The sequence below is a fragment of the Barbus barbus genome, assembly GCF_936440315.1.
Source record: "Barbus barbus genome assembly, chromosome: 7".
Classification (NCBI taxonomy): Eukaryota; Metazoa; Chordata; class Actinopteri; order Cypriniformes; family Cyprinidae; genus Barbus; species Barbus barbus.
This window is the reverse complement of record NC_136735.1, coordinates 14,723,697-14,735,854: the sequence shown is the minus strand read 5'-3', so window position 1 is coordinate 14,735,854 and position 12,158 is coordinate 14,723,697. Positions and strand designations below refer to the sequence as shown.

At 37.9% G+C, this 12,158-nt stretch overlaps 1 protein-coding gene across 2 annotated transcripts in view; it reads right to left on the bottom strand.

Annotated features, from left to right (window-relative positions):
• Nucleotides 1-12,158, bottom strand: part of LOC306872162 (vascular endothelial growth factor C-like) — a 37,144-nt gene that overhangs the window by 20,359 nt on the left and 4,627 nt on the right. For both annotated transcript variants that reach the window (XM_079420594.1, XM_079420595.1), the window contains exons 2-4: nucleotides 6,117-6,327; nucleotides 5,716-5,906; nucleotides 2,384-2,523 (exon numbers count right to left, since the gene is read on the bottom strand). In XM_079420594.1, the coding sequence (XP_079276720.1) occupies nucleotides 2,384-2,523; nucleotides 5,716-5,906; nucleotides 6,117-6,327 (542 nt within the window). The remainder of the gene's footprint in view (nucleotides 1-2,383; nucleotides 2,524-5,715; nucleotides 5,907-6,116; nucleotides 6,328-12,158) is intronic.

The following is a 12,158-nucleotide window of genomic DNA, read 5'->3' as shown; positions in this document are numbered from 1 at the left end:
CTGTACGTCATTGGGTGCGCAACTACATCCAAAATACACACATCAGTGTAGCCACATATCCGCTGATGAGATGCTAAAGAAGGCCAAAACAAACAGGGAATACAGTAATCAATTTCTTGAATGTCTTGGTGTGATAGTTTACCTCTTATATAAGTTACCCTATCATCTGTTGCTCCCACTACATCAGAGTGCATTTTAACACTTCAGCACTTACTTTCCCTGGTTGAAAAAAAAAAACTGCATATACTGGTTAGGTATGTTTTGAAGCATGGCTGCTGGTTTGAGCTGGTTTAAGCTGGTCATGCATGTATGAAAGACATCGTCAGAAAAAGTATGCTCGTAGCTTCGTAACGTTACAGTTGAACCACTGATGGCAGATTGACTATTCTGACAGTGTCTTTCATACTTTTCTGGGCCTTGACAGTGCAAATGGTTTGGCAGTCAATGGGACAGTCACAAGCCTCCCGGTTTTCATCCAAAATATCTTAAATTGTGCTCTGAACCTAACCCTTTAAGGTGCGGTCACATTACTGCAGTTTTAATGAAAAATTAGGTCTGTTGTCAATAGCGTAGCGATGTATGAAGCACAGATCACACAGAAGCCACTTCCAAACCAAGCAGATTTTTGTTGGTCAGTACTTTCTGTTGGCAACCACATAACCAACACGTTGCAAAATCTAGATGGGGAAATCTTTCGCCCTCACTTGAAATTACCTATCTCATAGATTCCTATTGAAACGACTGGATTTTGTCTGAGAAAATTTGACAATGATAAATGTGACCGAATCTTTAGCAACATGCCAACTTAGTCTCTTATGCGGAGTGGAAAAACCATCAAAGAAAAATTAGTTTTTATATTGATCTTCACAATGTCATTTTTATGCACGGTGGGGCACGACGTGGTGTACATTTATCTAGGTTTAACGTTTAAAAAATGTTATGCTTGAACTGTTTTAGTATATTATCTATAGCTTTTATTTTAGGCAAGTCGTGATGATTTGAGAAGGCTAAATTGATCAAACATAGGGTATGATTAGCTCACCGTCTGCCACTGGCCGCTTGGTCGTTACTTTAAAATAAGAAAAAAACGTATATTTAACAAACCAAAAATGCTCCAAACATTTTTCTAAATTAACTTAATAAAAAAAGAAACAAAAATATAATCACTTTGCATTACATACAAAACTGAACCATTTTAATAGCTGAAAGTAGTATAAGCCGTTTTGGGAGAAGGGGGAAAAAAAGACAGGCTTGGGTCGGCTCGGGCCGGTAATTCTGATAAGCTGCCGGACACAGGCCAGGATAGGGCCTGAACGCCTCGGGCCAGGGCCGGGCTAGGGCCTATATTTGAGGCCTGTGCAGGGCTCTATACACAGTTACTATTATTAACATTTTAATAAAACGTTAATTGAACACAGAACCACAGCAAACAAATCAAATAAATAAAGGCAAAAGTGTTAACATTTAGACACTTTAGTCTTTAGTGCAGGTTGGCATTCAAAAATATCAGATGCCTCAGCTTGGATGGGCTGATGCAAGTTCTCCTCTCTGTGACTATTTGTCCTGTTTTTGAGAAGACTCTCTCTGAGAGGTCCGATGTTGCAACCATGCAGGGTCTTCCTACAATTACCTTATGCTAGGGCTGGGCAAAAAAATAATATATATTTCTCTATTTTAATAGATTATTATTTTGATGAACCAATATCGATTCTTAAATCCCAATCGATGCTGTTTTCAATTGATGAATGCACAGTACTGTACATATAGTATGCCTTCCATCCAATAAATCGGAATAGGCTAAGCTTTGGCTTTGTTACTTTTGATATGAAATACAGTCTCAGATTTCAAATTCTGTCCATTTTATTAGGAAATTCAAGCAATAAAGTTTTGCCGGTCTTTAATGTGGCGTGATAGATCGCTATACACACCTCAGATCAAGCGATTCGCTTTACTAGTGGGTAGGCCAACTCGCCTGCACGTAATCAAAGGCATAACAAAAGACTCGTGACGGTTTTATTTTTGTTCTGGATGATCCAGCGCTCTGCTGCCACACTGGAGCGCACTCGCCACCAACTGGACAGGGGTGGCAATTACAGTTATGAAATATAATAGATCACCCTCAGTGTAATCTGTCAAAGTAATGGAGGGCCTTCAGATTTTTCCATCACTGCCAAAAAAAATTCTGTCAATGACGGAACATTTTTGGTGAACGCAACCTCTGGTCTACACTGATATTCTATTCTAACCTCTCCATTATTCAAAGCAACAGAGACATAAAATAATAGTACAGATTTAACACATCAAAACCTTTCATCAAATTATCAAAAATCTTCATATTTTAAAAATAGTGCTTAGGGAGATATGAAGGAGTGTGAACACTTACTCTGGTAAGGCTCTTCGAATTATTGAGTGCTGCTGTCGGTACAAATCCTGTTTTGACAAACAGCTGCAGGAAGTGTGGTTGGCGAAGCTTATGGTGACTGGCTTGGCCCCATACTTCATAGGAACAGTGATTTCGAACAACTGCAGAATGAAAATGGAAGAAAGGTCATATTTTCAATTAAATCAAAGTGAGGTAAGATGTGAAACTGCATGAAGGGTTATTTTAAGGAGTTGCTGGACGTCAAAATGAATTGTGGGCAGTCAATTATATCTAAATCAAGATTAATGAATGGATTTATGTCTAAAGGAGTTGTGCAACTGTGATTGCGCAGAACCCTTCTGTGAAATCAGTGTACAGACACAACCGCAACTACAGTCTGATCAAACAAACTGGTAAGGGGAAATGGGTAATAAGGAACTCGTGCAAGATCATTTGCAAGGCAGGCAAATACTGTTAGACCAATAAATCAAAACTTCCTCCTGCTATGAGGAAACATTCCAAGGAATTTATGTTGAATGTGCAATTGTAAGTGGTAGTAACGGAAATGTGCTCCTAAAATGGCCAGATACATATAGTTTTATTTCAATGGGGTTTTTTTTCATAAATGACAATGATGAACATCGTTGATTTTGTATGAGTATGATTTTTTTAACTGATAGTTAGATTGAGAGCATATTAGGAAAGAAGATGTGCTTTCAAAGAACAGATATGCCTAAAAGCATTATCGGTTCTGAGTACATGATTCAATGAATTCCTTAAAAGGACATTTTATACCAGAAATTAAAATTCTATTCTGTCATCATTTATTCACCCTTATGATGCTCCAAATGCATATGACTTTATTTCTAATGTGGAACATAAAAGGATAAGAATACTTCTTCTGAAGAATACTCTGGTCAAGCTTCATAAAATTACATAAATGCAACATAAAAGTAAAATAAAATAGGTTCATATGAATTGTCTGCTATATTCCATGTGTTCTGAAGCCAAACAACATCTGAATTTGCTGCTAAACTTTCCCTTCAGTGCTATGAGTGTTAACTCACCACTTTTAGGATACTTTCATGGTGATATTGTTTTTGAAGTTTGAAGGCTTCAGTTGACGTAATTGTAATTTCATGGAAAAGAACATGAAAGTCACACAGGCCTGGAACAGCATGAGGCTGAGTCATAGATGACAAATTTAATTTTGGTCTCTATTGTCTTGTCTACTCATCATGCACTCTGTGCAGTCTCTTTGAGATTAATAGTAGCTGCTATAGACCTAGAAACTTCATATTCAGAACCATGGCAGTAAATTCTTTTAGCAGGACAAACAAACAAGTTTCCAAAACCTTTGGAATGCTAAACCTCCCATGTCAGCTCCTGTTGGATTAACAAACCACTCTCAAGACAAGCATAAATTAATTGTGTTTGATGAGAAAGAGAATTATGGGATGTTACAGCCTCACCCTGACCCCACTGGTTGGCTCGCTTCACCTCTCCCTTCTTCTGTGTTTCTACACAAAGTCATGTAGCCACTTTCTAACTGCATAGCTACTGTACATCTAAAGACAACTGCTTTAGCATTCAAAATCTGTGAAAATGTACTGTATTGATAAGATCAATCCAGACTGCAGAAACACAGTGTAAATTTAAGAAAACTATTTTAAATATATTTAATGGGCCATTAACACATAATATTAATCAAGAACAATGGAATAATTAACAACCCATTTCTCCTCTGCGAAGATTGAGTTAGTGAAATACAATAGGTCAAAATCTTGGGAAATACACACTCTTTGTCTTTGATGTTCGCAGGACTCTATAATTTAGTTAAGTGCTTTTACCAGGACAAGTGATCCCAAAAGCTTCACTTGCTCACCCTGTAAATGTGTCAGCCCACCAGTCTTGATGATAAAAACACTTTACTGCAGTATTAACAGTCTACTAGGCCTGAGTATTACGGAGGTGCAGGTGAAACAAGGGTCAGACGAAAGCAAAAGTCCATTTAATGTGTTTTCACTCTCTGTTCGAGTCTGATGACAAGCTAACAGGTTCCCTTGTCACAGTTGTTTCACAGATATTTCACTCTTGTAGGCATTTTTAAAGTCTATGTTGTCATTACATTACATTGTGCTTAAATGTAAATAGCTTAACACTAATACCAGTAATTCAAATCGCAACCATATTAATCTAATGAATACTTTACTCTTGACCGTCATTTCGTCAATGAAACATGAAGCTTGTAATTTCATAATCCAAATCTTACTAAGATGTTTTGAAATATCTTCATATTGCATTCACTGTTCAGGCTTTGTGCCCAGAATGGGAGTTTTACGTCTCTGGCTCAGTAGCGTGGACATGGAGACCTTGACCTGGCGGCTCAACTGGTGGGAGGGCGTCATGGTTTAAATCACATGAGGAGAACCCATTGCCTGCTAAGGTCAGCCCACCCAAAATAAGTGGGTAATTAAAGGAGGCCTTCTTGCAAATAATTCACAGCCATGACCTCCAAACCCCTGCTTCATCCACAACTATTTAAATCAATGCTTAACTGATCATCGGAGTTCTGTCTACATTGGGAGTAGGCTTTAAAACAAAAGCAGACATTTTTGATTGAAGATTATTCAAGTTTACTATGTTATTACATAGAGGAATGGATTTATATATAAGGTGTTAGTTAAGGGTATGCAGTGAAGAAATTACCTGTACATTTATCTGTATTTGATGCAATGGAAAATAATCTGCATCTGTATTCAGATAGAACCAGATGTGAGTGAAGTTTAAACCAAAAGTGTGCTGAACCTAAGACTAGATCTACAACATTATTCTAGATACATTTGAAAACAGCATCTTTGCTTCAAAACACTCTCTGACCACATTACCGATTTCAAGTGTTTTCCAAAAGTTTCACATCTACACTGAAACATAAAAAAAAAAAAAAATTAAAATAAATATCATCCGAGATGATATAAACCTAAAAAACTCAAAGTTCTTCTGGCAGATTTAATATTTTATCATCTTTGCAGGACTGTGATATGAAGAGTTTACAAAGTAACATATCTTTAGCAACAGCATGAAAGTAAATTGCACATAATTGCAAATATCTACCTGTACAATATGTGTAACATGGCTAAACATGCTTAATTTTCAAATACATTTTCAAACATGCAAAATATTTGAATACCTCCATTTTCACATTCAACACTACAATTTGAAAACAACATTTTCAAATGTATCCACTTGGGAGAGTGCCTTCAAAAAGCTCAGTTTTCACAGGATAAAGTGTCCATCCCTCCATCACATAAACAGATTTGTGGATGCAGACACAAGCTGAAAGCATCACTCACCGTCTTGCTGATGTATGAAGTGCTCATGTTCTTGCACACTTGCTCCTCACTGTTACAGCAGCCCCCACATCTGTAGACAGACACGCAGGGTGGTTTATAGAAGGTGTTTGTAGCTGCCCCAAACTCTTTCCCCACATCTAAACAAACTTGGCGTGGCATGCACAGGGTGTTTCTCCACTCTGTCTGAATACCTGGAGGAAGCGCAGCAAGACAGGAAGAACAGACACATTAAAAAAGGCCAACAGTGAAATGCATGGATTTGTATGCACTGCAATTATTGCAGATCACGGTCTGACACATTCTTGGCATCCTAAAGAAACTTTGTCTCAGGATTGTCAAAAAGTCTTGTCTGTAAGACAATAATGACAGTCTGTGCTGGTCCTAAATTAATAGTCACTCACTTGTAAAAATTTCAAGATTGATGAAAGCAGCCGCATAGGAGGCCTCCTCCGACCTTGTTTCTGTGGAGCTGTGATCTTTGTGAGGAAAGCGTGATCCCATCTTGGAACGACACTTCAGCATGCTCCAGTAGCTGGGGTAAACTATTCTCATAAGCTCGTCCACGCTACCCGCTGAACGCAACTGCTCCACCAGGTCTGGCTCTGAATGCTCCTGATAAGACAAAGAAACAGAATAAAACTGGGAAAAAGCAGCTTGTCAGTCTATACTATAGGGAATTATAGTATAATTCCCTCTCCACCCTCAATACCACGACTGAGGTGCCCTTGAGCAAGGCACCGAACCCCCAATTGCTCCCCGGGCGCTGCAGCATGGCTGCCCACTGCTCCGGGTGTGTGTTCACGGTGTGTGTGTGTGTGTGTGTGTGTGTGTGCATTTGTTCACTACTCACTGCTGTGTGTGTGCACTTGGATGGGTTAAACGCAGAGCACCAATTTCGAGTATGGGTCACCATACTTGACAATACGTCACGACTTGACTTTAAAATTGTTCCGTTACACGATTCATATTTACTTTTTCACAGTTCTGTAAACTTTTTCCTTGGGGATGACACCACAGGTGTCACAAATCAGAAAATTACTCTTCCTTAAGAGAGTTACACCAGAGTAACACTTAAAGATCTTTGTTTATGTTATGTCAGTTTTGGAATGAGCGTGAATGTAAATGAGGGTAAGAGTAAATGATGACAGTGTTTTCATTTTTGCTTAACTACAGCAACACTAGCGTTACACTTACAGAAGAGAGTTAAACCAGAGCTAGACATAAGCTGAAGAGGGCTTGATCAATGTGCTGGAACAGAACATTGCCTTTCCACTACAACAATTAGGCATGCCATATTGGATATATCCCAGAGTGACTAAGAGAAATATCCAACTGTTTTTATTGCATGTTTCAATCTCTCATTGACTTATAAAAGATGGGTTGGGACTTTACTCACTGAATCAATATTTGAAAATCTAATCAACGATCATAAACACATGCAAACTTTTCCATTGTTTTATTATCACTAGACAATTAAACAGCACCACTTAGGTTATGCCGTTTGCACCTCTGTTTGTACATATCCTAAGCAGATGCTTTCTTACTAACAAAATGCTATTGATTTAACCATTCCAGTAGCAATTTATGTTGTGTTTAATCAAGCTGATGCTACAAAACACAGTTTACTCATCAGATGAGGTCTTAAAATGAACAGCTTGCCATATCATGAATGTGTGGAAATTAAGTCTGAAACTAAGACGCACAACTCATGCCTTAATTGATGGAGTGGTCAGAACTCAATGGTCTCTCGCGACCCAGACAATTGACAGTATTGCTTTCTCAGTAAACCGATGGATGTGATCCAGGGTTGCCTGTGAAGACAGGGCTATGTTAGACACCTCAACCCCCCCAGCACAAAGTCCCTGATGGAAAATGATACTGCTGTCTGGGACATTCCAGGAAACATGCCCAGTTTACCCACATGGCTGATCATGACTGCCGATAAAAACGTGCACCCTCCCCCACTTGTGGAGGTGTTAAAAAAAGGGAGAAAACACAACTTGAATTGAACCACAACAGAATTCTGCGTTACCCTTTAAGAGGGCCAGTCTTTGTATTGGCCCAGTCTGCATCACTTTATACCTTCTTGTTGTCGAAATCTCATAAGGCAGATCCCCAAGTTTACAGCAGAGAATTTATCTCAAATGGTAGGAAATAGCTTCTCTTACTTTTACATTTTGTTATAAAACCCATTATTTACATAAAATATTTTGTCTGGATAAGTGCAAGCAATGATTTTCTAGTCCTCCCGACTTTCCCGACATTTTCAAAGGAGATCCTCAGAACAAACAAGAGCATTATAGTTGGACAGTTTGAAAGTATAAACTTGAAGGCCAATTTTCATGATACAGGACACTTTACTTCACCAAAATCCCACCCTTAACAATAAAAATGTAACCATTTACGCGAAATATGACTTTAAGGCTTCATAGTTTCAAATGTTATCATAAAACATAGCTGAACAAGATTTTAAACCCACATTGTTACCTGCAAACATTCAGTTGCACCGAACACCAAGGAAAATAGCTCTAATCGTGGAAAGAGGAAAAATATAATCCTTGTAGGAAATGACCGCTTCTCCCTGCATTCACTCCCTTCTGTTTATTCAGGAAACTCAAATACCACAAAAAGAGTATGAACAAGACTATTGTATGTGGCCTCTTCCATGCCTTTGTTTACAGTGATTCCTGAGATAACACACTGGTCTGTTTCCTAACAGAAACAATGGAGACTGAGAAAATGATGTGTGGTGTTCAGCATACAGACACATTCACACGTGAGTCAGTCCCAAACTTCAGGTTTGGTAATTGTAAAAACACAGATACAATGCCCTATTTTTATGTTTCAGTGGCAACTAAAAAAAGAGACTGATGGGAGAACGATACAAATGGGAACCATGAGGTCTGAGGGCACTTGACCCAGAAATGCATTCATTATTTCCCTATTGCGATCTAATTCAAATTAGGGATTAGTACAAAATAAAACAATAATAATAATAATATATTATAAATGATTATTTACTAAAATACTGCATATTTTATCCACATTTGCCTGCCAGTCTCAACAGTATCATGTTAAATTCACATTTAAATTTAATATAAATATTAAATACAGATTGCATCTAACAGCTTATAGCCATTTTATTACAGATAAAAAAGTTGTAAAATTGTAAGGACATTTTAAAGTTAAAGTGAGAATGGCCTCAATAAGGGATTGCATTTGTTTCAGAAAGACACTGATTCATGGGAAGTGATGAAATGATGACCTGATGATAGATGCATCAGTGGTCAGACATGATGAATCTATAATTTTGTGTGATGTTAACCAATAAAAAAATAAATAAAATCCTTCACCTCTAATGCTAGAAAGTATGTCTCATTGAATGAATCACAATAGAAAGCAGCTGGGTTTAACACTTAGAACAGGATGCCATGTCCACTGTAGCTAAAACAAGATTTGATGCCATGCACACAAGGGATCCCAGCAATGACGATGACCCCATCATGACTGCTATTATTTTAAAGTTCAAACTTGAGTCAACAGTTTGGTGCCAATTATAAAATGTGCATCATTAGACAGAAGGATAATTTCAGACAACCCCAAAGCAACTAGCTTCAGACAACTAGATCCTTTTTTGGCAATGAGGTTAGCGTTTATCCTCTTAGCTGATACCAGCATCCGGAGCTATTTTGGATGAGGTTTCTGGAAGGCACCCTCACTGAATAAATTCCTTTAGTCTGAGTCTTCATATTTAGGCCAGGTTTATACAGTTTCATTTTCATTACAGTCACCCTATACTCCTACGCTAAAACAATCAAAACGTCAGCCTTCACAATTTCATTTTTTAAGGAGTTCACATTTTCATATTCTCTTTAGGTAAAGAGATTTGCTTGCTGCCAATTACGTAATCAGGCATTTTTTTGATGTACTTGCAAAAATACAGTTATTTCAAATGTTTTTCAGCAACAAAACAGACCATTTAATTTCATGACTTCTGATTTCTTACACAGATAAATTAATTTCATACCTAACCAGTCTGTAATAAAATAAAACAAGCCTTTTTGTTGCTCCAAAGGCCTCTCAAGCAATTACTTGTAGTTTATTATCTATAATGGGCAGTTATGAGATTGTGAATAGAGGACCAGACAGTTCTAAAGATTATAATCATAACAGTGGTTAACCAGATTGCTTCTGCACACTTACAATCAGTACTAAATAAATAAAAGGCAAAGTTAAAGCCATTATTGTACTCATTTCTACTTGTCTAAAAAATTGTCACTGGGGAGCATTACAGACATCATCACAGAACATCACACATGCTCAGTGAACTCATGGACACTACAGCAGTGGTACATATGCACAAGAACACGTTGCATCTGTTCCAGACATACCTTTCATCCTCAGTATTGGACTCCAGAGAGCAGGCTTGGGAATGGCGCTCTGCTCGCTGAACTTGAAGGATGTCGTTGAAGTCTGCTGAGGGCATGTCTGGGGCTACGTTGGCCGACACTCATGAGGAGAGGAAGAGGATCTGAGATATCATTAACCCTCTAATGATCTCTTAGAAACCCTAGAACTGACTGCGAGCTTTGAGGCTTTGACCTTGGGGATAACCAGTTCCTTGGAGAATAAGTCTGGCAACAAGTCTGAAGAGTAACTGAGACCCTCTTCGACATCCAAGCTTCCCACATTTCAGAAAAAAAACAATCCTAATCTGTCCCGTTTTCCTGAAGCAATTGAGATGTTCCCCAAGGTAGAAAACTCTACTATAAGCTCATGAATGCTATATTACAGTCTCTCATATGATTTTAAACTAACCACTGGACTCAGTACACACACGCATGTGCTCTTGAGACCTGGAAAAAAATATTTTTCCAGTCTTAAGCCTAGTATCTGCTACATCCATTAAAATGACCTAGCAGCACTGGATACAACACAGAGCGGGTAATAATAATGTCAGTGTCTGAATCAGTACATTCAAAAACAATATTTTCTAAAACATAAACAGCTAATAAGCTCCAGCGCAATTGCATTGCAGTATTTACACTTTGTTTTGCGCTATTGCTAAATACGCAAACACTAGAATTAAGTTGTTTTTGATTGAAATGATATCAGTTTCCACATTCATTTGGCTTTGAATCTTAGCGAAAATGGAAAGTCAGTTCTGTGGCAGACCAAGTCATTACATTTTGATAAAAGATTATAAAGGCAAACAATTTGTTTTTGGAAAATTTGGAACAGCATGCACTGATGAATCAAGAAAAATAAGACCAGGAATGTGCATTAGGAAAATAAACAGGGTTAGAGTCCCATAAGAACCTCTCTTCCTTTTTTAGAAAGAGTTGCTTTCTTGGTCTGATCCGTTTCACGTGTAGAGGCGGGCATGTGTCAGGATGCAATTACTGTGCACTTCTGACGCGTACTTGGTTAAGGTTTCTGTGGTGCAATAAAGTTATTAGCCTGCAGGGTTGCCCACTACTCAATAAGACCACAGGGATATTAGGTCTGATGTTCTGTAACCCAAATCTTAAGCTCTCCAAAACACAATAGAGCTCTACACGAAATCCCAATGATACTCCCTGTAGGCACAAAAAAAAGCTACACAGTGGGGGAAGGGGGGGTTCTTGTTTTGGCATACTTAAAGAATTATATTAAGCAAATATCCTACCTGAACAGAAAGTGTCAAGAACGACATTAGTAAGGTTTAAGCAGAATCCACTCCACGAGTATTCATACGTCTTGGCATGTGGATTGCACATTTCTTGTGAAGTCTTAAGAACGCTTAATATTAATATTCTTGTGAAGTCTTAAGAACGCTTTAAAGGATTAGTTTGTCAAAAAATTAATATTGTGTCCATTTACTCGCTCTCACATTGTTCCAAACCTGTATGACTTTGTTTCCTGTGTGGAAAGCAAAATCAATTAATTTGCTGATATTCCAAGTTGCTTTTCCTTACACGGTTTCTGCTTCAGACCCATTTTCACAGAATGGAAAAGAGCAGCTTGGACATTCAGCTAAAATATCTTCTTTTGTGTTCCACATACATGTTTAGAATGACATAAGGGGGATGACAATTTTATTATTCAGCATTCTTTTAGTAAATATAGGACACTAATACTCAAATTGTAGGATTTTTTGGCACCTAGCAGAAAAAAAAAAAATTTTTAAGAGTGACTTACACAATATTAAGAACACACATTTGCTTCATGTAGTATAATACAACTTTACGATTCATCTAATGCACTATTCTCGTCTCCATTTTCCAGAAATGATAATATTTGTGCTTCTACATTGGATGATACATTTGTTTCAGAAGAGACTTTTTTCCTGGCCTCAGCCTACATGTATCTGTTCCTTACTCTGTCTCACTCCGACTAAATTAACGGGTGAATACACAAAACCTGTTTTATCCTTTAGAGCGGTGATCCCAGGGGTTTAGAAA